Consider the following 26,901-nt stretch of genomic DNA (forward strand, 5'->3'; position numbering starts at 1 on the left):
TGACCCTCCCCCCAAGGCAAAGGCCCAGGACGCACCTAAGGTGGTGAGGGCTTTGATCCACCCGGCTAAGGCCTCTACCGAAGTGATCGCTGCGACCCTGGCAGAGCCGGCTGAGACTATGCCAGTGGAAACAGCCTCTGGGCCCAGAGTATCCCTGCCACCACTGAGGGAATCCTCTTTTCAGCCCATCGCTAAGACCCCCGTGAAGCCCCCGGCTGAAAAAGAGGGGGGGGGGTGGCCAAAACAGACTCGGAATCAGCCTCTGAGGAGGAACTGGTGGAAACCGAGAAGGGCCTCAACGAAAGGTCAATAGGCCTCAACGAGAGGTTCATAAGCTTCAACGAGAGGTTCGATCCCACGGGACGGTTCCCGCTGACGTGATCGAAGATAGCGACGATGACGACGAACAGGGCCCAGTGGAGCGGCCATCCCCTCCGTCGCAGCCATTGCCCGAGCCCCAGGATAGCTTGGTGGCCATTTTGTTGGCAATCCAATCCTTATGTAACGAGATAAGGACGAGATTACCACACACCCCGACGGAGGAGCCAGAACCAGGCCCGTCAAGAAGCCCTCCGAACAAGAGGAGGAGAGTCCACGCCGCTCCGCCCTTCGTACCTGCGAGACCGGTGGACCCCTCATCCCTCTTGCCGGACCTTAGAGAGGATACGGCGACGGATACAGCAACGGGGACGGACGATGACGGCGGCGTTGACACGGCGGACATCCCGTCGTCACCCCCCCTGCGGGCGTATACAGCCGACGAGGTTGGCTCTTTCCACGCCATGATAACCAGGGCATCCGAGCTCTTCCAGCTCTACCCTGAAGAGCAGAAAAAGGAGGGGTTTCTGTACCAACGACGAGAGGCCAAGAGGAAGACAGTCCTCGCGGTGCCTTTACTCGACATCTGGGACGAGGGGCTTGCTGTCCTCAAGAACCCTTCCACGACACCCGCCAAGAGGGACAGGTACGAGAAGAAGTACCGAGTCCCAGATGCCGCCCCCTTGTGCCTCAGGGCCCAGCCCACGCCAGACTCGGTCGTCTCGGCAGTGGCTAAGAAGAAGGCAGCGGGCGCGGCGGCATCAACTTCCACTTCCCCGCTGGACAGCGAGGGCAAGAAGTTAGACTCTATGGGACGACGAGTCATCTCGTCGGCGACGACGATTAAGGCGGCCAATGCCTTAGCGATTGTAGCCTGCTACGACAGGGTGCTCTGGTTCAAGATAGCTCCCCTGCTAGACTTCCTGCCTGATGACAAAAGGGCGGAGGCCCTAGAAATTCTGCAGGAAGGCGAGGTGGCATCGGATCACGCCATAACGGTGGCAGCGGACATTGCAGATGCCGGATTTCGCTAACTGGGCAACGGAGTTTGCCTCCAACGACGAGGATGGCTCAAGGCGACAGACTTTCGCCAGGACGTCCAGGCCAGTGTGTTGGACATGCCGTTCGACGCCAACAACCTTTTTGGTAAGGTGGTTGATGAGTCTCTACAGGCCATCAAGACCGACTCGGAGACGGCCCGGGCCCTTGGGGTGCTCCAACAGCGACGGCCCTTTCGGAGCTCCGGAGGCAGACAGGGTGCCTCCAAAGGATCCAGCGGTGGTTCCTCCACTTACCGTCAGGCGGCCCGCTCTTCCTCCCAGGAGGCCTACAGAGATCGCGGCAAGCAAGGGGGAATCCCGCCGTCGTCGCCAAGGAGGCAAGGCCGCCTCCAAGCAAGACTGACCCGGCCGGGCTGTCGGACGCCCACCGAAGCACCCCGGTGGGAGGCCGGCTGACGAAGTTAGTCAGAGTGTGGGAGTCCATCTCCACCGATCGTTGGGTGCTGGACACCCTGGCCAACGGGCACTCGCTGGAATTCCAAAAGAAGTGCCCTCGCACTCCTCCCGTGGCCAGGAAGGAGAATCATGTCCCTCAACTGCTGTTGGAGGTATAGGCGATGCTCAAGAAAGGTGCCATCGAGCTCGTCCCCAGGAGGCTCCGCTGCTCCGGAGTGTACTCAAGGTACTTCCTCGTCAGGAAGAAGACAGGCGGTTGGTGCCCCATCCTGGACCTGCGTCGGTTAAACAAATGCATCAAGGCACAGAAATTCAGGATGGTCACCCTCCAGCACGTGCTGGGACAGCTGGAGGAAGGAGACTTCCTATCGTCGTTGGACCTGGAGGATGCCTGCTTCCACATCCCCATTCTAAAAAGGCACAGGAAGTTCCTCAGGTTCATGGTGCAAGGACGCCACTACCAATTCAGAGCCCTACCGTTGGGATTAAAGTCGGGACCCAGGGTTTTCACCAAGTGCCTGGCACCAGTGGCGGCGCGGCTACACCTGCAGGGGATCCACGCCTACTCCTACCTGGACGACTGGCTAATCCGGGTGAGGACAAGGGAACTCGCCGTCGAACATACGCCGAGGACCGTCCAGTTACTCACGACGCTGGGGTTCTCCATCAACTACCCCAAATCCCACCTGGTTCCATCGCAAGTAGCACTGTTTCTGGGAGCGAAGCTCGATACAGTGGGGCAATTGGCCTCCCCTTCAGAGGAGAGGACCAAAACCATCCTGGGCAAGGTGCGGCGCCAGTTAGCCACGGACGTGGCCAGGGTGAGGTCCATCAAGTCCTTTCTCGGGATGATGTCCTCATGCATCTACCTTGTACCCCTTTGCAGACTTCGAATGCGTCCGCTACAGGAGTTCCTCGACGCCCGCTGGTTTCAGGCGACGGGCTGCTTCGAGGACAGGATCCCTCTCGATGAGGATTTCCGTCGGGCGATCCTATGGTGGGGCACCCGGGCTCACCTCACTACAGGCATGGACTTTCAAACCCTGGCCTTTCAGGAGACGGGGATGACATCATCTGTCTGGAGGGTTGGGGGGCCCACACCGCAGATCTCCACGCAAGAGGCCTTTGGCTCCCAGAGGAGAGGTCTCTACACATCAACATCCTGGAACTCCGAGCAGTGTTCTGGGTGCTCAAGTCATTCCTTCCGTCCCTCAGGGACAAAGTGGTGAGGATCTTCACTGACAACACCACCACGATGTTCTACATAAGGAAGCAGGGGGGCACCATATCCCCAGCCCTATCCAAGGAGGCCCAGGATCTGTGGCACTGGGCCGTCGCCCAGGGGATGTTTCTGGTTCCCTTCCACTTGGCAGGAATAAAAAACACCATTGCCGACTCACTCACCAGGGAGCTGCGCTATTGCCACGAGTGGGAACTGCGCCAGGATCAAGTGGATCGGCTCTTCCAATGATGGGGCAAACCCCAGATCGACCTGTTCGCGACGGCGACGAACTCCAAGTGCCAGAGGTTCGCCATCAGGTTCCCACAGCTGAGGAGCATGGGCGATGCTTTCTCGTTCCCTTGGGACGGCCTGTTTCTATACGCGTTCCCTCCGTTGCCGTTGCTTCTCCGCCTCATCAACCAGCACAAGAAGTCCAGGTGCAGGATGATCCTCGTCGCACCGGCGCGGCCGAGGCAGATCTGGTTCCCGGACCTTCTGGACTTGTCAACGTCCCCACCAGTCAAGCTGCAGGCGAACGCGGATCTTCTCTCCAGAGAAGGAGGTGCCATTCTCCATCACGACCCACAGTTGCTGAACTTGCAGGCCTGGCTCCTGCGGCACTAGAGTTTGGAGGGTACGATACACCGGCTGATTGCAAAGAGGTTCTTGCAAAGGCCAGGGCGTCCTCAACTCTCAAGTGTTACGGTCATAAATGGAAGAGGTTCTCTGTCTGGTGCCGTGCACAGAAGATTAACTCTGCGGATTACGGCCCCTCAAGTACTGCCGTACCTACTGTCGCTGGCCAAAGCTGGACTGGCTCACGCCTCCATCAAAATACATCTGGCTGCCATCTCCCGATATACCAGGACTACGGGACGGGCGTCCTTGTGGTCTCATCGCCTGGTGAAGGAATTTATGAAGGGACTAGTCCGATCGTTCCCGCCGGTGAAGGCTCCTGCCCCGGCTTAGGAGGTTAAGGTGGTGCTGACCAGGCTCATGGGGGGGCCCCCATTCGAGCCTATGCAATTGGAGCCTTTGAAGTTCCCGTCATGGAAGACTGCGTTCCTCGTGGCCATCACCTTCGCACGACGAGTGGGAGAGATCCAGGCCCTATCTTGCAAGCCTCCATACTTGACTTTTCATGACAGGAGGGTGGTGCTGAGGACGCACCCCTCCTTCATGCCCAAGGTGCCGTCGGACTTCCACCTCAACGAGCCCTTGGTGTTGCCAGTTTTCTTCAGTCGCCTTTGACGCCGGCCGAGAGGACTTTGCACTCGCTGGATGTAGCTAGAGCGCTGAAGTTCTACGTGGCCCGCACGAAGAGTTTTCGGAAGACGTCACAGCTGTTTGTGAAATTTAGATCTGTGAATCAAGGGAAGGCTCTCTCGAAGACTTCCATTTCCAGATGGCTCTCTGGCTCCATCATGCACTGTCACCGGTTGGCAAACCGACTGCTGCCCGGCCGTCCGAGAGCCCATTCGACCAGAGCGATCGCTGCTACCACGGCGTTCCTGTCTGGTGTGCCCCTGCTAGACATCTGCAGGGTTGCTACGTGGAGGTCGACGCACACCTTCACAAGATTCTACTGCATCGATCGGGACTCCAGGGAGGAGTCCAGGGTTGGCCAAGCAGTGCTGCGCAACCTGTTCGCCTAAGGTAAGCATGGTGAGGAGGTAAGAATTGCTTAATGTTGTGTTTGGATGTAATGCTTAATGTTGAGCTTTTGCCACCTCCCGTTGTTTGTCTATGTGTGTACTGCTATGTATTTTATTCATGAGCACGTGAATCCATGCCAGACCCCATGCTGGAGAAGGAACAAGTTAGTTAACTGTAACTGTTGTTCTCCAGCATGGGGTCTGGCATGGATTCACATGCGAACCCTCCTGCCTACCCCTCTGCAGCTCTTCACTTGGTCATAATGCCACTTTGCGTGCTACCAAATCTGAGGATGGCTGCCAGGGGCGGGGCTTAGGGAGAGGGCAGTCATTGGCTGGGGGCAGTATGACCCAGAGATCAGTGATTGGCTACTACTAGGAAAGACAGATCAGAAACGAAACTGATACTGATTTTTTCTTTACCAAGGATTCCAAGCCTGACGACAGGGAATATTCATGAGCATGTGAATCCATGCCAGACCCATGCTGGAGAACAACAGTTACAGGTAAGTAACTTGTTCCTTATCGAAATACACCACACATTTGCAAAAGTTAGTAGACAAGCATGCCCCATTAAAAAACCAGTCCGTCAGGAAAAATAATAACCAATGCAAATGGTACAACAATGAAATCAACACACTCAAACAAGCAAAACACGCCAAGGAAAGAGTATGGCTACGGAACCAAACCCAGGAAAATAGGGAAGTTTGGAAACGTATAGATAATGAGTAGAGAAAGGCAGTTAAAGAAGCCAAATTAAACTACTATAACACAAAAATGGAGGCAGCCACAAACTCAACTAGTAAACTCTTTGAAATACTCAAGACAATTGAAAAACCCAATGTTACGCTCGCCTGATCTCCACGGGGGTGCCAAACGGAGCTGGACGTTCTGGTGATGAGTGGTTCCTAGTGCCCCCCTCTGACTTCGTCACAAAAGCAGGTTTGCCTAAAAATGTTAAATCAAATGTTACCCAACCATAAGGACGAGGGCAACTTCCGCTTCCCGTGACCTCCTCTTGCACCCCTCTGCTATGTCTCACCTTTGTATTGTGAATGGCGGGCTTTCCATCCTGCGTATCTATGCAGGGGTGCGTAGTAGTTCTAGGATCTAGTTACTTCACTGATCCCGCTGAGTTCCAAACAACTGTGACTCAATAGGTAAGTCTCTTTCCAATGAAATGGTTGCTTAAGAGTTCAAGTTGTAAAGTCCACTCCTGTGCCCCTTCCTACAGGTTTCCCCTCATGCTTAATATGGAGGGAGGTCCTTTTCAGGAATGGTAGCTGGCTTCGTCCTGAGGTATCGGCCGATCTTACACTGCGCTGCTCCATCCTGCAGCGTTCTGTGAGTCCACGTGCTCCCGCAGAGTCCACGGTAAGAGTTTACACTGAGCCTGTGAGGGGGGGATTCAAGGGCTTGAACATCCGTCACCCAAAGGACAAAGCATGTGAGTGAAAACTGGTAAATTCGACACCCAATAACACGTGAAGGTGACAGACCAAATTATTGAATGCAAACAGAGCAAACCCATCAAAGGGAAGCTGAAATTCGAGAGGTGTTTGCGCCCGGAAGAGGGGGACCCAGGGGTGAAGAGCTATCACCCAAGTACAAGCAGAGAAGAGCTCTAGAACTTTTTGTTGAACTTTTGTTTTGATACTTCGTACCTGTCAGGCCCTCGAAAGCAAGAAAACATAGCTGCCGGAGGTCCTGATATCATTAGGGATTTTTGAGAATGTGAGGCCGAACAAGGGAGATCTCTGAACCCGAAAGAGGGAGATCTAAGGGTGAAAGGCATCACCCAATGTACAAGCAGAAAGGAACCTTTGTTTATTATTTTGAATACATCAGGTCCACAGCGGCAAGAGACTTTTTGTAGAAAAGACACTTGACCACCGAAGGCCCTGATACCCGAAAGCGGAACTGTTGGCTCGTGCTGGGAAAGTTCGAGCTTGTGCTGTGCTCCAGACTACGAACTTGTCCTGTGCTTAAAACCTGAGACGAGACCCCGAATACCACATCCTGACTTATGATTTGTAAACACTTCCTTCTTTCTTAGGAACATTATCCACACTTCTTTTTGTATTTAGCGTAAGGATTGGCAATAGTTTTTTTTTTTTTTTTTTTTTAAGTTTAAGCCCTTTTATTTGACAAGACGCCATTCGGACTGCCTTCTTTTTGTTTGATGGTCGAAGCTCGCTCCCATCTTAGATTTAGGCTTAGAATAGGTGTTTTTCCCACCTACCTATGCAGTTTAATAAAAACCCTTGAATTGTGATCACTTGTCTGTCTTTACTGTTGCCACCACGAGTTCCTTACAGAATGAAGAAGTAGCAAGAAATAAAGGGGGGACCACTGTTTGCTGCTTTGGCTCCACTGCCATAAATGGAAACCCCCAAACTTGTGCTGTTATTTCATTCCTGGCCTCACCTTTGGCAGGTATGTAAATAAAGCCTCACTCATAGGTAACGTCCCCTTTCCTTTATCCTTGTGGGCATCCCCCAACATGGGACCGGTACCGTAACCTTTGTCTGCGAAAAATTGAACTTCCCCTTTAAATTTAGTATAGCGTGTGGGGGCGCGGCCACACCCCTCCCTCCGGCGCCTCACCCCGTTCCCTTTTTCCGCAGGGATGAATTCGGACCTGTCAGCTGGACACAGAGACTTCATAACTTTCCCCTTGCTCCCCGTGTTTTGTTTTTCAACCTTTTCCACCTCCCTTTGGTGCCTCGCCTCCCCCGGTGCATGCCGGCTGCAGGAAGTTTCTCAAGATGTGCGTACTGCTACTGCTCGCTCCCAGCCTCTGACCCTCATGCACTCTGTCTTGAGTGCCTGGGGCCTGACCACTGCTGGAAATGCATACGCGGCTTTCAGCGCTCTGTCACTGGGCATTGAACAATGGGTTGTCACGTTGGAGGGAGATATTACACACTTTTCTGAGTCATCGTAAGGACTTTGTCTCCAGGACCTCTCGTCAAGACAAGGTAGGCCCTTTGTTCAGTATGGCTCCGAAGCAAGGAAACTCCTTTCCAGGCGGTTCCACAGGCAAACGTCCATTGGAATCCGGTTCTAGCAGGCCATAGGCCTTTGAGGCTACCGGCTCCCAAGCCGTGGGGCTTGTGGGCTCTTCCGGGCGTTCTGTGGACAGACCTGAGGCCGTGAAGTCTACCGGTTCCCAGGCCGAGGGTCTCTACGAGGCGGGCCACGGAGGGGCAATCAAGTTCGCTGTCCTCTTCGGCCACAAGGGGCAAGGGATCATCGTGTTCTGCCTCCAAGAATCAGTCCTCAGCATAATTCATCATGACTGCCGGCATAGGGGCGAAGGGCGCATAGCCTACCAAAGCTTCCTCTGAAGTTAAGTCTGGGTGTTTCTACTACCGGTCTGCAGACCGAGGGCTCAGCGTCTACCAGAGTGAGTTCTGAGGTTGACGTTTCTGTTTTGGTTTCAAGAACCAAGGTGTGTCCTCTCATGTCTGAGCCTGCACGTGGCACAGGGCCTTCGTGCTCTTCCACCCAGGCTGTGGTGCATTGTCACAAGATGATGGATAGGCACATTGCAGAGACTGCTAGGTCGGCGTGCATTTTGGATTCGAGTCTGGGTCTGCCTGTGCTCTCATCCATTGAATGGGCCTTGCAAGAAGGTTCCAGTCCCCTTCCCTCTGGAAGCGTTGACGGACTGTATGGTACAGGTGGGTGGTCTTTGCAAGGATACATATACCCTTCACAGCCTTATGGCTACACGCGTCACACGCCACAGTGCTTTGATCAGGAACGGAAGCCTATTGCGTTGGATGGCCAAGCCCCTGGGGATTCGGCATCTTGCGAGGACCGCTTCTTTGAGCGCTTTCTCCTCTTCATGCGTTCCCCGCAGATGACAGAGCTCCTCAAGGACATTGTCAAGGAGGTGATCCCACAGGTTGTGCCAACCCAACCTCCTCTCGGCCCTCTGCCTGTTCCTCCCGGCCCTCTGCCTATTCCTCCGGAACTGCCAGTGCCAGTCCCTTCCCTGGTCCAGACCTTGCCAGTTGTCCATACCCCTCTGCCTCCTCCTGTACCACCAATGCCTCCCCCTTTGCAACCGTTGGATTTTTCTTCGGTTCCGGATCAAGATGGGACCCCGCTGGCACCTGTGTCCCAGGGCCCGGACTCCCCTCAGTCTGGAAAGGGGGGGCGATGATGTCAATGACACCCAGGACAACAAACATGCAGCATCTATAAAGGCCTTTCATGACTGCATTCAGCGTCGGGAGTGCTAGCAGAGGTTTTGGGCAAGCACCCCCACGATCCGTTCAGCATCCCTCTCCAGAAGGATGTCCTGCAGGTAGGAGCGAGAAGTCTGGGAGAAGCTCAGGGCCAACGCCCAGATGAACAAGAAGTTTGATAGCATGTTCAGGCTGATGGATGGGTTGCTAGTCCTTCTGGCCTCCCACCCTCAGCCACACTCCTTGGTGGTGTCTGTGGCCTCGCTCTATCTAAATCATCATCTTCGTCATCTTCCTCCTTGGGAGCCACCGCCAGTTGTCTTTCTAAAAAAGACAAGATCCTTGAGTCTTTAGGCAAATGATGCCATGCCTTATCAGGGCTGCATCCGCTGCAGGCCCACGCTGATGCCCTTTTGTCTGCGGATGACCAGAAGTTGTGGCATGAGCTTGTGGAGTTTCTGCTTGACCTCCCCTTGGAAAAGCAGGTCTGATCCATGTCTGGGCCAATGCGCTGGACCTCATGGAGTCCTCAGTCTCCCACATCAACTCAGCCAGCAGAGGGCTGTGCCTGGGGCTGTAGATGAGAAGGATCTTGTGAATGCATGCCACTATATTTTCTTCTGACGTGCAGGAACAGATCTTAGATCTTCCCTTCGAGGGTGAGGACTTCTTTCATTCGTCAAAAAAGGACGAGTTGTCGACGACAAAAACCTCTACACAAACCGCCAAGTCCTTGTCCGTCCTGACTAAGCCAGGGCAGAAGTCCTTTCCTCAGGCTCTGGGCAGGTCCGACTTGAAACCCTGCTCTTTCACCAGCTTCAAGTGGTTTTGTGACTGCGGTACGCAGAGGCCTGACTGGTAGCCCAGCGACAAGAGGCGAAAGCAGAAGAGGACTTTGTGTGGGTTTTTCCTCTACCCCTCCTCTTCTCCCACATCTGACACCAAGAAGCAGTGATGTCACGATCGGGGAACACAGCACCCCATTAGGGGGCCGAATGGCTCTCTTCCAGGATAGCTGGAAGCAATATTTCAAGAGTCTTTGGGTCCTATCTATAGTCTCCACGGGCTTCAGTCTTCCTCTTCCTTTTCCTCTACCCTCCTCTCCTCCTCGTTGTCAGAGTGGGTTGCAGTTCTTTTACGGTAGGTCCTTCCTCTTTTGGAACTGCAGGTGGTGGAACCAGTTCCTCAGTCAGACAGGGACTCCGATTTCTACTCCAGGATTTTTGCAGCACACAAGAACAACAAGGCTGACTTTAGGGTAGTCCTGGACCTGTAATTTCTCAATCTGTCTTTAACGCTTGAACCCTGCAAATTGATTACTCCCGTGCATATAGTAGAATCTCTGTGTGCAGGTAACTGGATGTGTTCCCTAGACCTCATGGATGTGTACCTTCATGTCCCCATCTACCAGCTGCATCAGAAGTTTCTGCGGTTCACGATTATGTTGTACCGCTTCTAGTACAAGGTGCTGCCTTTCAGCCTGAACTCGGCCCCTTGTATCTTAACAAACTTGATGAACGCAGTGACGGGTCTCCTCCGCTTGGTGGGCTATCACCTATACTCTTATCTGGATGATTGGCTGGTGAGAGTCGGTTCACCTGAGGGGGTGGTACTCATGCCAAAGATTTGCGGATACTCTAAACCAGCTAGGGTTCTGCCTCAACCACAGGAAGTCACAGTTGTGCTCCTCCCAGAATCTGGTCTTCCTAGGTGTGTGCTGGAACACAGCCGTTCAGTGGGGGTTCCTCAGGCCCAAGAGGCTTCTCTCCCTTCGAAAGGCGATAGGGCACTTTATGGCCAATTCGACCACGTCGGCATGGTGGTTCCAGCGCCTTCTGGGGTTGATGGCATCCTGTGTGCTCCCAGTGCAGCCTGCCCACCTCTAGATGATGCGCCTTCAGCTCCACCTGGTGGCCAATTGGGATCAGGACACAGGGTCTATGTCAGAGAGGATCCCAATACCCCTGCTCCTCCTCCGGGATCTTTGCTGGTGGTTGACGGATAGCAATGTGTCCGTGGGAGCCCCCTTTACCTGATTGGACCCTATCCTGGTGGTGATGACGACACTCTTCTCATTTGGGCTGGGGGCTACTCTGGAGGGATACGCGATTCATGGCGCATGGTCCAAGGCGGAAGCCCTCCTGCATATCAATCTGCTCGAGCTCAGGGCAGTGGACCTGGACCTCAGGGCTTTTCTGCCCCTCATCAGGGACAGTTCTGTTCTGGTCAGGGCAGACAACTCCACTGCAATGTTTTACGTGAACAAGCAGGGTAGCACCCGCCCCCCTGCTTCTTTGCATCCAGGCTGTATAGATCTGGGAATGGGCCCTGACAGAGGGGATTTGGATTTCACTGGTCCACCTCCTGCGGGACAGCAATGCAGAAGCGGAGCCACTTGGGGTACAACACCTTTGAGTGGGAGTTACACACAGACTCTTTGTTACCCCTTTTCCAGCGCTGGGGGTTCCCAGATCTGACTTGTTCCCATCTCCTCGGAATTCCAAGTGCCCCCAGTTTACTCATGGAAACAAGAGAGGGTGGCGTCCTGCCACATATATTTTATCTCTTTACATACATTTTATCTCTTTACATACACATTTTCTGTAAAGACTTTTGTTTTTTTCATGCTTAGTATACAAAGATCTGTATTTTTAGCTTATTATCATTTAAGTTGAAGGAGCAAAAAACACTTGTTGAGTACACTTAGCTTTTTATTACTTAGCCAGTGTTTTAGATTGCAGACTCATCTCCACACTTTGTTTTTTTCATGTGTAAAATGTTTTTGCAGGGAGACAACAGGTTCTGCATTTCACTTGCATTCATATTGTGTAGGTTATAGAAAAAGAGACAAATGGTGAAAGCAAAATCAAGTGGACAGTAAAGTATGAATATATACACAAACGTGTAGATCAATTACAGGACAGTGAAAACAATTGCAGTTAGCCTTTACATACAAAACGTATCTTTGCATTACATATGTCGAAAGGTAACCCAACAAACAAATTTGTGACAACCAGGTTCAAGAGTAATCACAAGTGCACCCTTTTTGTATGGTTTTTTGAGGCGCACTGGGTGTCCAGAGTTGACAGAATAGGGGGTGACCTACTCATTGGTCAACAAACAATACTGTAACAATCAGAGTCAAGAACGGTCACTGGTGCATCCTTCTTTATATTTTTTGAGGTGCCCTAGGTGTTCAGGGTTGACATATAAGGGGGTGACCTAGTCGTTTGTCTACTTCTGGATGTAGATCAGATAATGAAGCGGGACAGGGGTTTCTTGCCCACAAGATGTTATATCCCGTGACGTGTCGGCAGGATGGTCAAGTAGCCTTCTTCATGGGCCTGGACTGGGTCAGCCTATGTAGGGGGAACAAAACAAGGGGAAAACTCAATCGGTGTGGAACTCTACTTAACTGAGGCCAAGAGGCTCTAATACTAGCATGAACTAAAAATTGAATTAAAACCGTTGTACTGGAGAGTATGAAAAACAAAGCATTTTTACACTCTGCAGGGGCTTGTGGTAACGGGATACTCACCTGGACTGGGTAGAGTGTGGCACGTCTTCCTGTAAGGCAGAGGCGGAGGAGCCTGTATCCGTATTGCTAGGGGAGAGTGCTCCTTCTGTCACACATAGCATATGGAGTTCTGGAATAGACGTTAAATAAACAGAGGAAGGGATCAGATGGCTGAGCTGTGTGCCATTGATGGTCTAAGTTCGGAAAACACACAGAGTAAGTAATTGGTACCTGTGCAGCCTCTTTGGAGTGGATAGGAGGGCTGTTGAGGTCTGCAGGGGCTGGAGCCTGATGGCTGGCACCTAAGTGGGGAGAAAGGAAAGAAAAAGCAGAGGCTTAGTCACCCACGTGTATAGAGGTATAAAGAGTAATCATAGTGTTCTACTATTTGTCACAAGACAAGGGAATGAAAAGGGTAGAAAGGTTAGTACCTTGTTTCGGCTGGACCAATGTAATCTCCACTGGGGTTGTAGTTTGTAGGCCAGTAGGGCATGTAGAATGCAGGCCAGGATGAACGTAGTAATCCAGTTTGTCAGGCAAGTGCAGGCCTCTTTGGGTTAGGAGATAGCAGAATGGGTAAAGGTCCAAGACTTGTGGTGCAACGTAGTGAGCTAGCCAAAATGCCAGGAGAGCCCCGATTATGCATGGGCTATCCCTGTAGTGGGGCCTGCTAGTGGAGTAAAGAGTGGGCTTACCAGAAGTTAGGATCTGGATGTGTGTAAATCGTGCATCGCGGCGATGTCTCCTAGGGGAGCTGGAGATACAGCTCGCTCGCCGTATAACGGCTTATGTGCTGTGCCGAGATGTAGGTGTGTGCATGCGCTGGGAGGCAGTGTTATTGTACTAGGCACATGCGCACAGATGATTGTTTAGGCATTGTTACGGCAACCGAGTGTAGGAATGAAGCACTCGGTTGTGGAACTAATCTCTCTAAGGCGTACTAAATAATGGAACCATATGCGGGATGCTGTTGGTCGCCCCATGATGTCAGATGGTGTTTGTAATATCTCAACCCCAAGATAAAATGTACAAAAAGCAGACGACCCCATGTTGGTTTGTGCACGCACCAAAGGCACATAGTGGTGCTAGAATTCAGTGGGGTGCTGCTAATAAGTGCCGGGCGCGGGTAGATAAGATAGGCGAGTAGTACAGTGGGCGGTGGTACAGTGTTGATGTTCATAGTCCTACTTCTGCTGAAAACCAGGGGGACTCATGCTTAAGAGGCTGCTCATGGGCAGGATGGGGCCGAGGGTCTCTGGCAGACTCCTTCAAGATCTGCTGGCACGGCCGCAGGTGTTATGCGTTCCCACAACTCCCCCTCCCCCTTTCTCCTCTGCTTCAACTCACCCTATGCCAGTTTTGAGCTTCGGTAGGTTGCAGCCTCATCCTGATTGTCCCACCCCTGGCCTTCGAGAGCCTGGTTCTCGGATCAGCTGCAGTTGTGCTCACAGGGGCCCGTCCATCTTCCGATCCCCAACAGGGGCTTCCTGCCGCAGAAGGACGGGGCAGTGGAACATCCGGACCCAGCCAGGCTGGCCTTAGCGACCTGGTTCCTGACCAGCTACGGCTACAGCAGGCTCAATTTTCGGATGACCACTGGGACATCATTCTACAGGCCAGGAGGCCCTCTACTCAGTCCCAGTATAAGAGCAAATGGACTAGATTCTGCCACTGGGCTTGTGACAAGGGGCTGGATCCCGTCACCTGCCCGCTGGACAACGTACTGGTGTTTTTGGCGCACCTGGTTCGTTCTGTGGTGCAGGTGGATACTTGCTGCGCCTATTTGGCAGCCATTGGGGCATGCAAGAATTCCCCATAGCATGTGTTTTCGGTGGCCAACCCGGTGGATCAGGCCGACCTCAAAGGGTTGCCTAGACTTTTCCCCCGGTGCATAGGCTGCACCCGGTCTGGCACCTCAATGTGGTTATTGCAGCGCAAATCTTTTGAGCCGATGGCCACGGTGGACTTCTGACTAGTGACACTAAAGACAGATCTTTTGGTGGCTCTCACCCCTGCGCGCAGGGTCAGCGAGCTGCAGGCATTGTCATCGTGGGAGGTCTTCACTACGTTCCACAATGACAGTCATCTTGCACACTCATCCGAACTTCTTACCCAAAGTGGTCTCTCCATTTCATCTGAAACAAGAGATCTGCCTGCCGGTGTTCATGAACCCGCAGAGAGGGCCCTACATTCCTTGAACCTCAAGAGGGTTCTGAAGTTTTACCTCTCTGACAAAATCCTTCAGGAAGTCCGAGGCAGCGTTTGTCACCTTCGGGGGCACGTCTCCCGGCACCTAGGCTTCCAAAGCTTCTATCACCCGGTGGATGGTCCAGGCATTTTCAGAGGAGTATACGCCCATGAGCGAACCAATTCCTGAGGGTATTCATACCTGTGCGGTCAGGGCTAAGGCCACAGCCGTCGCTTTTCAAGGCTTGCTTCTTGGGATGTCATCAGCAAGGCGGCTACTTGGGCCACTCTGTCGACCTTCTGTAAGCACTACTCCCTAGATACCAGCTCCAGGCACGAGTTCGGTCAGGCAGTTCTGAGGAATCTTTTTCATTTGTACCAGATATGAGGCCGGTTGTCACAGCTCTACCCTATGGTTTTGTTAGCTAATTAAAGTTACTCACTGTAGTGACTAGAGTACTCGTAGTCCATAGTCTCCTTTCCTCCATATGTCCCACCCACCTTCCCCCGCTTGTTTGCCAGGGGCTAATATAAATAGTATAGCCAGGTATCTAAGCGTCCGATATGTAAAAGGGGGATTGAGGTGAGGCGCTAGAGGGTGGAGCCTCAGTGGGTTGGGGGGTGTTCCCACGCCTGAGGCCGCACCCCTAGGCGCTATACTAAATTTAAAGGTGAAGCTAAATTGTTAACTGCCAAAGGTTCCGGTACCATCCCCATGTTGGGGGACGCCCAGAAGGAAAGAGGAAAGGGGACTATGAGTACTCTAGTCACTACAGTGAATAACTTTAATTTTTGCTTTACTTTATATGTTTAGCTTATCCGTTTTGGGGGCACTGGTCAGTCCCTAAGGCTAACCATGCAGAAGTACCCTGTCTCCCTTTACATAATTCATTGTTTACCTGAAAATGTCCTTTGAGAAGGGGCTCCCTATTTCGGGTACCAAGGCAGGCAAATATGGTTCACCAAGGATCAGAGAGTTGCCCTCCCTACTGATGGTGTGAATTATACCAGGGCCGGTCCTAGGAATAGTAGGACTTTCAATTCTTCCCCAGAAGAGGAATAACTCTCTGCTCCTCATTCTGTGTCCACCTCTGCTGCAGAGGCCTATTGCACTTGGAACTCATGGACAATTGTACTCAGATAGAAACTGAAAAAAGTGGAGGAGGACAAAGTGGGAGAAGCAGCAGAGAATGACTGGGCTTTTCAGCTGGAGAAAATCCTTATGGATAGTGAGTTGGCCACAGTTTCTCGTGGGTGAAGCTCTAATATGAGTTCCAGGAATGGCACAGGTTCTTCCTCTCATCCTAGATTTCATATGGATATACTCACTGCATGAGAAAAATGCAATCATTGAGTGGGTGACTGCATTTGAATTTGCATGCGATGTACACGAAATTGTAGAATCTCACTGAACTGCTTGGCTATGTAGTCGGCTTCCCCAGATGTGATGCAGTGCCATCCTAGATTTGCAAATAACTGACAGAAAAGACTTTAACAAGCTGTAGACCATGCGTTGATAGCCTTCTTATGCTCTCATGTCAATTTTTGAGCGGTCACCCTTTCTAAAACTGCCTCCTTTTTGTACTTGCCACCCCTCCACTCCTTGCTATCTTTATCACTTCCATCAGACACCTATTCAATCTTTCCACAGCTCTGTTAGACTACGGGTGGTACAATTAGATCTTCTTGTGTTTAATACAGTATTGCTCCCAATACTGCTCCATAACCCTTCCCATAAATTGGGGACCGTTATACGGCAATACACCCACCAGATATAAACCTATATTCACCTTTGATGCATGTTTACAGGGTTTAAAATATCCATTCCCAAACACCTTTCGGAATACTAGGGAGCACCACCGGTTATATCACTGCCATCAAGCCTTTCCCAGAACTTTCACAAAACCACACATCCCCTTCGCTGTCTCTCCACTGCAGCTTCAAAATTCCGCCACCAGCAATCTGCCCTCAACAGAGCCTTAGTTCGAAAAAATATCTGTGCCCGAGGTGCACGTAGCGATTAAGTTTTATCAGGGATCTTGAGGTGCCATCTCTCGCCCTGAGCGAAATAACAACTCTCCTTCCACGCTAATTCATCTTTCACTTCCCAGTAGTTCCTTTGCCCCCTCACAAGAGAGCTTTTGTTTGGCCACCCATCTTTCACATATCTCATCATCGCCATCAAATCAACATCGCCATTCACTGCACTCATCCATACACTGTGCCTATTTACCCCTTCATGGGTCATAAACACCTACTCTGCCCTCATGTCCATATCTTTTCCAGAAAGCTATGATACTGCATGTGCTCTCCCCAACTCTCTGTCCTCACGGACACCTTATCCAACCCTCTAGATTTAAAAAGTATTTTTAACTTTTTGTGATTGTTTCTTAAAATGAAATCTGATCCCTGCACAAACATAAAGCATTTTTCTACTGTTCGGTGACACCCTAATACTTCTTCCTTGATTACTGAGTAGCTTTTCTCAGGTCCTTTTAGAATCATTGACACACAGGCTATTACATCTCCTCACTTGAATCACCCACCTGATACTGTCCAGCTCCCAGTCTTTCTTTCTCTAGCATGCAGTGTAATCAGTCTTACATCTGGCATCAAACTTGACCGATCAGTCTTTCTTTATCCTTTCAAATTCTTGGGAACACCACTCACCACACACACACAACCCATTTCCTTGTGGGGGAAGTTTGGAATTGAAAATTGTATGTACTCCCTTTGCACATTACTGCATTATAATATTCAGGAGATGCTGCACACTGCATGTTTGTACAACTGTTTCTTGCTTGTGAAAGGTAAGGTTTTAAGCTTTACTGCACATGGCTTTGCAATGAAGGCTATTCGCTTGGTGTGTAGCTATGCTCGCCTTCACATATCTTGCTTCTGACATGTTTCCCTTTTGGCATATGTAAGTGTTTTTAGGCTTCGGCTTTCTTAGGAAAAGCGGTGTTAGACGGAAGTCATCACACTGTGGGCATTCCTGCCTGCTCAGAGCATGTGTGAATATATGATGAGTATGTTCACCTTCACTAAATGTTTCACGTTATGCTGACCTCCCTGATAACACTGTCTAGCATGTAAGAACGCAGCTGATAACAAAGGCTTGTATAGTGGGGCTTTGTTTCCTGCTTGCAAATATTTTTCAGGATGATTCCTTGCCCTGTCTGGACCACCCCTTCCATTGAAATGCATGTGTTCCTCACTTGCGCCGAAGTCTTGTACTGTTAGGTTGTTTTGTCCTGTTCGATTTTTATTAATAAATGGTTAATCAATCCACCCAAATAGTCAGTTTCCCACAACACCCTCAATAGACATCTCATGCCATACACCCTTTTCGCCAATTTCCTCACAAAGTTTTGATAGAATTCCATCATACCTTTCAAATTACATAGGCATGGGAGGGTTAACCTACTTTGACATCCACCAAGTACTTGATCAGCCGAACCCATTCTTCCAATATTTCATGTCCCAAATATTCTACCACAATCTCCCTCTCATTAATTTTCTGGTAATGTCTTGAAAATGATAGTTATACTTTCTATGCACCCACATCTGCACTCGTCTGAAGTGTCAGCAGCTTCGCTGTACTCCAAACCACTAGTTCTGTGGCAGCCGCTTAGTCCTTAAATTGCCTCACGAAGGAGGACAGGCTGCTTGAAGGTTTCAGGAGAAAGGTGTATCTTAACTCAGGTCTCCACCTCAGGCAAGCCAGCGTTGATTCGTTATTAGTGGTGGCTAATCAAAAAGAATTATGGAGAGAAATAGCTGACTTCATGCAGGATCTCCTTTCGTCAGGCAGGCGGACTTTAAGGCGGTAGTAGCAGAAGCAAAGGAGATAGCTCAAGATATGTTGGAGTCATCAATGGTGCATATCGACACAGCCAGTAGAGGATTTTGTCTTGGAGTGGACATGCGCAGAACTGCATGGATGCACGCCACTATGTTCGCGACAAACATCCAGGAGAGGATTATTGACCTTCCCTTTGAGGGGTCAGAATTATTCCAGTCCCCTACAGACAAGAAACTTGCAAAAAAGAAGACGTGTACACAAACTGCCAAGTCTCTCGCTATCCTCACCAAACCCTCCACAAAACTGTACACTTGGGGCCAATCAGACCTACCAAAAGACAAGATCATTGGAGGGTTCAGGGGCTTCCAGGATGGGAGAACCTGCCAAGCTGACAGATCTCCCAGCGTGCACAGGAGAAATCAGCAGCATACTGAAAATAAAGGGGGTTTCCAGTCCTCCACCTGCTCCTCAGATTCCAGTAAAAGCTTATATTCAAGTCTGGGTCTACAGCTCCCCTTTGGGAGGCAGGCTCTCTCTATAGGTGACCAACTGGCATCCGGTTTCCAAGAACCCAGGGATCCTATCAATAGTTCTTATGGATTTCCAACTCCCCGTTCCAATCTCCCTCCACCCCTCGTTCTACACTGCTGATCCCAATCGGCTCTCTGGGAATATTCTGGGGAAATGTGCAACTCTGCAGAGATCAAGCAGTGGAACCTGTGCCGGGGGTTTTATTCCAGGATATTTGCAATACCCAAGAAGAACCAGGCTGGCCTGAGGGTAGTGCTGGATCTTTCCTTTCACAATCTGATCCCCCCCCCCTAGAGCGATTCAAGATGGTGACGCCAACCCATATTGCAGAGGCGTCTGCGAGGGAGATTGGATGAGCTCCCTGGACCTGAATGACTTATACTTGCAAGTCTCTATCAGCCAAGTCTCTATAGAGACTCTGGCTCAAAACCCCCTCGCTTTCCAATCAAACCTCCTACTTCTCTTACCACGCCCTCTTCGACTCTTGTCTTGCCTCGGCTCAACGCTCCTACTACTCAAACCTTCTCCACTCTCAAACCTCCCACCCTCGCCGTATCTTCCAAACTCTCTCTCGACTCCTCTCCCCTCCCACTCCATCCTGCAATTGTACACTTTCTCCCTCTGACTTTGCTAACTTCTCCTCCAAGATCCATACCCTTTGGCAAAAAATCAACTGCTCCTTGGATTTCCCCTCTACTCCCTCCCCCACCCCCTCCTCCATCATCCTACATGTCCTACTTCTCACCTATCTCCCCTTCTGAAGTCTCCACCCTCCTCTCCAAAGCCCACCCCACATCAGCCCCCATGGACCCTCTCCCACCCCTTCTTATCCCTAAGGTCTATCCTCTTCTTATCCCCTACCTTACCTCCTTATTCAACATCTGTCTTTCCTCAGCAACCTTTCCTTCTGCTTTCAAACATGCCACGATCATCCCTATTCTGAAGAAACTTTCTGCTGATCCCCTTCTCACTTCTAACTTCCGACCCATCTCTCTTCTTGCATTCCTCTCCAAGCTTCTTGAGCGTCTCACCTACTCTCAGCTCTCATCCTTTGTCACCAATCTCTCTCTCCTACCCCCCTCCCAATCTGGCTTCCGTCCTAAACACTCCCCTGAAACTGCTCTCACCTATATCCTTAACTCCCTCCTCTCTGCCCGACATTCTAAGCAATCCTCTATCCTTATTCTCCTCGACCTCTCCGCTGCCTTCGACACTGTCGATCATCCCCTTCTTCTCCAGGCTTTCTTTTTTTGGGTTCAAAGACTCTGTTCTCAACTGGTTATCCTCTTACCTCTCTTCCCACTCTTTTACTGTTTCCTGGGGCGGCCGGTCCTCTCCAACCCAACCTCTAGAATACGGCGCACCTCAAGGTCCGGTGCTTGGACCCTTCCTCTTCTCTCTCTACACCTCCCTCCTAGCCCCTGTTATCTCCTTGTTTGGCATCTCCCATCACTTCTATGCTGACACTCAACTCTCCTTTCTTTCTCCTCTCTCATCTGACCTTCACCTAAAACTATCTTCCTGCCTTACTGCCATAAAGAACTGGATGTCTTCCCACTTTCTCTCCCTTAACACTGACAAGACTGAAGTCATATTCTTCCCCTCCCTCTCCTCCGCCTTTCATTCACTTTCCTCCCTCTAATCTCCCTATCTCTCTCCATGCTCGTAATTTAGGCATTCACTTTAACTCCTCTCTCTCCTTCTCCCACCATATCTCTCTCACTTCTCGCACCTGTTGCTATCACCTCTTCAATACTCTCACCTTCCCTCCTCCCGCCCCACCCAGCCCTATTCCACTATTCTCCCTATTCCTCTTCTTGCTGTTTTGTTGATTGATTCATATTGTTATTTGCTTCTACCGTTATACTGTTTATGTTTATGTATTAAGTTGTTCAATTGTACAGCGCTTTGGTGTAAAGCGCTTTATAAACCAATAGATACAAATACAAACGGGAGATTCCTACGGTTTACTGTGATGGGTATGCGTTTCCAAAACAAGGCGCTACCTTTTGGGCTAAACTCAGCCCCCTGTGTTTTCCCAAAGTTAATGAACACAATTTTAGCTCTTCTCAGGAACGAGGGCCACCATCTTTACCCTGAACTAGAATGACTATTCAGAGCCTGCTTGCCGGAGGGGGCACAACATTCGTGGTGCAGGCTAGTGGATGTACTTCACCAGTTGTTATTTTCTCTCAATCTGAAGAAATCTCAACCATCTCCCATACAGAGTATTATCTTTCAGTGTTGGTTTCTCTGTTACTTATCACCCTGCTTCTACATAGCGTAATCCGCAGGTTCAGGGCATTTGTCAATGGCAAGATTGTTCTATTAGCCCTGCAGTGGCCGTCCCAAGTGTGGTACTCCGACCTGTTGCTCCTGGTGGCCTAGGACACTCACATGCTACCAATCGAGTCACAGAAGTTCCTATTGCAGCGGGGGGCATTGCGTTACCCTCAGCCGGAGGCACTAGCCCAATCTCTTGAAATAAAGCTACGCCACTGGGAACTCTCATAGTAACCTGCGCATCATTCTCGGAAGTAGACAACTAGAGCCCAGTATTAGAGCAAATAGGGGAGATTCTTCTTTTGGGCTAGAGATAAAGGAATTGACCCATTTACTTGCCCCCAAACAATGTTTTGTGGAATGTCTCGCGCACTCTGGGGGTCAGGGTGGCACATGGGGGCTTTAGGTAGACACGCGCCACACGTACTTAGCATCAGCGATTAAAGTGTACAAGAATTCAAACTTCAGTCTTCACCTCAACCTATCCGGTGGTCAAAAGTCACCTTAAGGGCCTGTCAAGGTTGTTTCTACCAGTGCACAGGCTTCACCTGCTCTAGCATATGAATGTGGTTTTGCCGGCTTTAGTCCATAAACCTTTTGAGCCGATTGCCACCATTGACATCAAATGGATCACGTTCAAGACAGTCTTGCTGGTAGCGTTGACATCAGCTTGCAGAGTGAGATCTAGGCGTTGTCAGCAGAACCATTCACAGTATTTAACAAGCAGATGGTGGAGCTCAGAACGCATCTCGTTCCTTCCAAAAATAGTTTTTCCATTCCACATCAACCAAGAGGTATGTTTACCAGTGTTTTTTTCCAAATCTGCAGTCTGAGGCGGAAACAATCCATGCACTTTCTAGACCTCTGTAGGGTGCGCAAGTTATACCTCTCGTGTACAAAAGCAGCCCTTTATTTGTCACTTTCGGCAGCAGGGTTTGCAAGCTTCTAAGGCCGCTTTAGCCAGGTGGATGGCATCAGCCATGGTAGAGGCATACAAAGCACAAAAGGGAGATGTTCCTGAAGAAATTAATGCGCATGCGGTAAGGGCAAAAGCAACCGCTGTCGTGTTTCGGAGACATGCATCTTGGGATGTCATTAGCAGAGCTGCGACCTGGACTACACCATCAGCCTTCTGCAAACCCTACTCTTTGGTTACCAGCTCCAGATCAGACGCAGCCTTCGGACAAGCTGTCTTAAAAAATCTGTGTAAGTGTAACGCTCACCTGATTCCCACAGAGGCGCAGGTCTGGCTTCGAGTGCTGATGCTTCTTCAATGGTGAAGCGCAGGACTCTGAAGATGGACAGGAAGGGCCCTCTACTCTGGCTTCTCCGGCTTGCAGGAATATTCCCCTGTGCGTGAAAAGGGAGTATTACCTACTGACTGAGTTATGCTCAAGCCTCCCACTCTCTTCCAACCCTCCACGATACCCTTCCACGATTCCCCGTGAAGTCTCACCTTAGGGTCAGGAAGGATGAGCTCTCCATCCTGCTTCTGATGCAGGGGCGCGTTGAAACCCAGTTACTTCACTGGATTGAGGATTGATGGGAGTTCTGGTAAGCTTGACTATTCAGGTAAGGCTCTGTAAAAGTTCAGTTGCAAGTTCAAAAGTCCAATCTTAATAATAATGTTCATTGTCTTTTTGCAGCAAGCGCTAATGCTTATGTCTTTTTTCCCCTTAGGGGCCGGGGTTCGGAATGCCGGAGATATGGCGCCGACCCGAAGTGAAACGTGCAGTTCCAGTTCCAGTAAATGACAGGTTAGTTCTGGATGAGCGCTCGGGAACTGTCTTTGCATATGCTCATTCAATGTCTTTGTCTTTTTTCCCCATAGGGGCCGGGGTCCGGAAAATGCCTGGAAGCGGCAAGACCCGAAATGAAATGAGGTAAGTCTTATTCCCTTCCTTCTCTCACCTCTTATTCTTGTCTTTTTCTCTAGGCTCTGGGAAGTGGCTGTGTATCCGGATGATCGCTGCTGAAGATGGAGGAACCCAGGAAAGGTGAGTGAAATGCAGCGCTGCAGCGATCGTAACGAAATGCTTTTAAAAATGTCTTCCCTTTCAGGATCGTCGGTGATGTCTCCGTGGTGCAGATTTAGCTGGTAAGGTCTCTTGTCTCCCTTTGCAGGTGACCCAGGATGCTGACTGGCGTGGCTGAAGTCCAGATGCAGGAGCTGACACGGTGAGCGTCCAGCTGCGAGGAGAAGAACAACGCGAAGCGTGAGTTGCTGATCGGGTGTGGTTTAAATAGCTTTGGAAGAAGTTCCAAAAGTGTATCCTTCCTCTGATCAGGTATGTATCCTTCCCCGACCACACCCGGGTGGAAAGTAATCCCACAGGTAAAGTAGTTCCATTCAGGCCTCAAGAGGGCCTGGATGTGGCAGCATGGTCTGCATCAGGTAAGTGCACATTAAAACACTTGAACACATGTCTGGCACTCCCCTGGGGGGAAATGATGCCTGCCTCTGGGGTTGCTGGGTCGGACCTGGCTCCTTGGAGGTAGGCATCATGACAGTAAGCCATGCAGGACCTCCCCACAGTTTCCAGGGTTGCGTTGGATCCACCCATGCAGGATGGAGGAAAGGGGACGGGACGTAGGAGTAATACAATGTTATTCACTGTATTGACTAGAATACTCGGTCCCTTTCCTCTATATATCCCAGCTTCCATCCCTCTGAAGTTGGAAATTGCTCTCAATGTGTAGAAGCCCAGCGGTAATTGCGACAAAAAAGCGAGGTGTAAATGGGAGTGAGGAGGTGAGGCACCAGAGGGCGGGACTAGGATGCATAGACACGCCTGCGCACCAGACTTAAATCTAAAGAGGAAGCTACATTTTTTTCTGCCAGAAGATTCTGGTTTCGTTCCTGTATGGGGACGCCCATATATTATGGACCCCACTGCTTACACTTGCAAGACCTGAGGAGATGCTGCCATTCCGATGCACTGAGGCTGTAAGGCCATAGTTGAGAATTCCAGCAATGCAACATGTGCCTGGAACTTCATTGCTTCTTATCTGGGGAAACACGATTCCCAGCAGGTCCTTTTCACAAAAGCATGTGTATGCCAAAATGTATGGAAAAATGTCCTCAACTCTGACAGCGACACACCCTCACTGGTGCGTGAGATTGTACCGTAGTGGGTCCTTTCTTCTGGAGTGCTTGCGAGGCGAGTTGCTCTGCCCATCACGCACTGTCAGTTTTGGCCACCTTTTCAAGCACCTCTGGACCAATACCGAGCGGGGTAGAACGACTGCAGCCCTTTGCCACGCAGGCTCCAGGAACGTTGCTGGCATATCCTCAACAGCACCTAGACTACCATATCCCCTGCAACTATTATTTACCCATCCCCCTACTCGTTAGATATCCACGCTCGCAGGTAGTCCACCTATCATATAATTGATACAAATTGTTATTTGTGATGCACTAGTTTGCAGTCTAGCCTCACCTGGCATACAGTCATGTGCACAATAGAAACAGATGTAGAAACATTTATACTGTGGAATAACCTAACCATACTTAGATTCCAACTCTAAGAAGACTTTGATTAGAAACGTTGTTCATTTTTGTAAAGAATGACAAGTTAACAAACAGACCTTTATTTGCCTGTGTGTTATCTATATTTCTTTTCTTGTAGATGACTCAAAAAGACATTACATTTGTAGCTGATTTTCTAACTGAACACTTCAATGAGGTAAGCTATTTGTATTGTCTAATTATGGTTTTGAAACCAGTCCTAAATAACTTCTATGAAAATGATTACTTGTTCTTATCAGAATACAATAAGTGCTGTATGACCAAAGGGTGCAGTCTGTCTTGACAGTACACTAATTTCATAATTATAATTTTCTTTACATAGCATTTGATGACAGATTCCCTAATCTTCAAAATACTGTTATACAGGTGTAATCAGCACACTGGGAGTGAGAAGTAGCCAATCAGGTTGCTCCAAAGACAAGCTGCAGCTCCTTGCTGCTTGCACCTGCACCCCACCTGCTCTCCCCAGCCTGCCGTTTCTCTACATCCTCCACTGCCCCCACCCTCAGACTCCCTTGCCCAAACTCTCTTTTTCTCCTTCACCTATGGCTCTAACGCACCTGGCGCCTTGCGAAATGGAAGAGGGGCTCTGCATCTCAGTAGCAAAGCCAGGATGCTAATTGCGATAATTATCAATTCCCTGCGCTATACTGGGTGGTAAGAGCCCTGGGACCCTTGGCAAAGCTCTGAACTTGGGACACAGGCCGTTACCACCTGATAAAATCCATGCAATTGCTGTTTATTGCTTAATTATTACCTCCTTTTATGGTCCTAAATCTATCAGTATTAGGAGGATGAAAAGTTAAGTTGGAGCCGCACGAGATACAAACTTGTGAAGTGCACGCTGCTCTCATGTCAGAGACCAAAGCTTTACTTTGAGCTGTCTGCCCACGCATATGAGACTGAAGCAAATTTCAATTTGAAAGCTTTTGGTGTAAGGATACCATTAGTTGTTGCTGTCTGAGAACTTGCAACCCCAAAGTATGTGCTGGCTTAAGAAAAGTAGAATCCTTTGTAAATGTTAGCCAAAGCAAATGGCAGTTCTCAATAAAGAAGTATTAATTCACATTTTCAGTATAAGCTTTGAGTTAATATTTAATATAACCATTGATTTGACAACTTTCCTCTCACAAGGAGAAGGTAATCTGATTTTAAGTGCCTAGATATGGCTGGGTACTGAGGTATGAATGTCATTTTTTGAATGGATTGTGTCCTCCAACGTATTCCACATCTTTGACATGTAATGTCCACAGCTGTGTACTTCTGAAACTTTTTCGGCAGAGGGTGTCCTGTGTCGGGTCGATGTCCCTTGAAGACTCCATCGAGGGTGACGTCACTGGATGTTATAAATAGGACGCACGGCACCCGTAGCCTCAGTTCTGTTTTTTTCCGCAAACATTTTTGCTTTGGAGACTCGGCAAACCTTGTGTATTACTTGTGAATATGTCTTCTTCTTCAACCCCTCCTACGCCGCGGTGTGGCTTCAAGACTTGCCGGGACTGCAAGTCGAAAATGTCAATTACCGACCCGCATCGCATTTGTTTGTGGTGCTTGGATGAGAGTCACAACATTGACGACTGTTCCAAATGCCAGTCGCTAACTTCTAAGGCCTTGCGGTAGCGTAAGGGAAAGCTTCAGGTAGGTCGGGGTTCAAAACCCAGTAAGTCCCATAAATCCACATCTAAGGGTATGTCCACCGCCGATTGGAGATGCGACTCTCCGCGTCGGAAGGAGTCCTGGGGGTCTCGGTCCCGGAGCCTTCCCGCCTTTCGTCCTCCTCGTCTCAGCATTCCAGGAAACGCAGTCACCGGTCGCCTTCCCCATCCTCCTCCTCGGAGGATGGTGCAGCGAGGAAAGTGGCATGTCCAACATAGTCCTGGACTCCGGAGGAATGGGCTGCATTCAGGGAGCAGATGTTGGTGATTTTTCAATCACAGGGCACAGTTCCATCCGAGACTTCTAATGAAGCCGGCAAGGAATGGTCTCGATTCAGGGCTCGTACGTCTTCGGGCTTGGGTCCTCGGCTCAATCCTCATAGGGAACCTTCGAGGTCCTGTTCGGACAAGGCGCAGGATGGTCGCAAGAGACGTGCTTCTAGGTCTCGGTCCTCGTCCCCAGCGAGACTGCAGAAACCTTCCAAGGGCTTGAAGTCGGCATCGACTCCGTCGGCGCCATGTCCGTCGGATACGGATGTCGAA

The 26,901-nt window shown here is 50.2% G+C and overlaps 1 protein-coding gene across 3 annotated transcripts in view; it reads left to right on the forward strand.

Moving 5' to 3' along the window:
• The window catches only part of ANAPC4 (anaphase promoting complex subunit 4), a 1,458,106-nt gene that overhangs the window by 636,605 nt on the left and 794,600 nt on the right, over positions 1-26,901 (forward strand). For all 3 annotated transcript variants that reach the window (XM_069631855.1, XM_069631854.1, XM_069631856.1), the window contains one exon: positions 24,804-24,860. In XM_069631855.1, the coding sequence (XP_069487956.1) occupies positions 24,804-24,860 (57 nt within the window). The remainder of the gene's footprint in view (positions 1-24,803; positions 24,861-26,901) is intronic.

This window comes from Ambystoma mexicanum, chromosome 6q (genome assembly GCF_040938575.1).
Source record: "Ambystoma mexicanum isolate Mex_15411 chromosome 6q, UKY_AmexF1_1, whole genome shotgun sequence".
NCBI lineage: Eukaryota > Metazoa > Chordata > Amphibia > Caudata > Ambystomatidae > Ambystoma > Ambystoma mexicanum.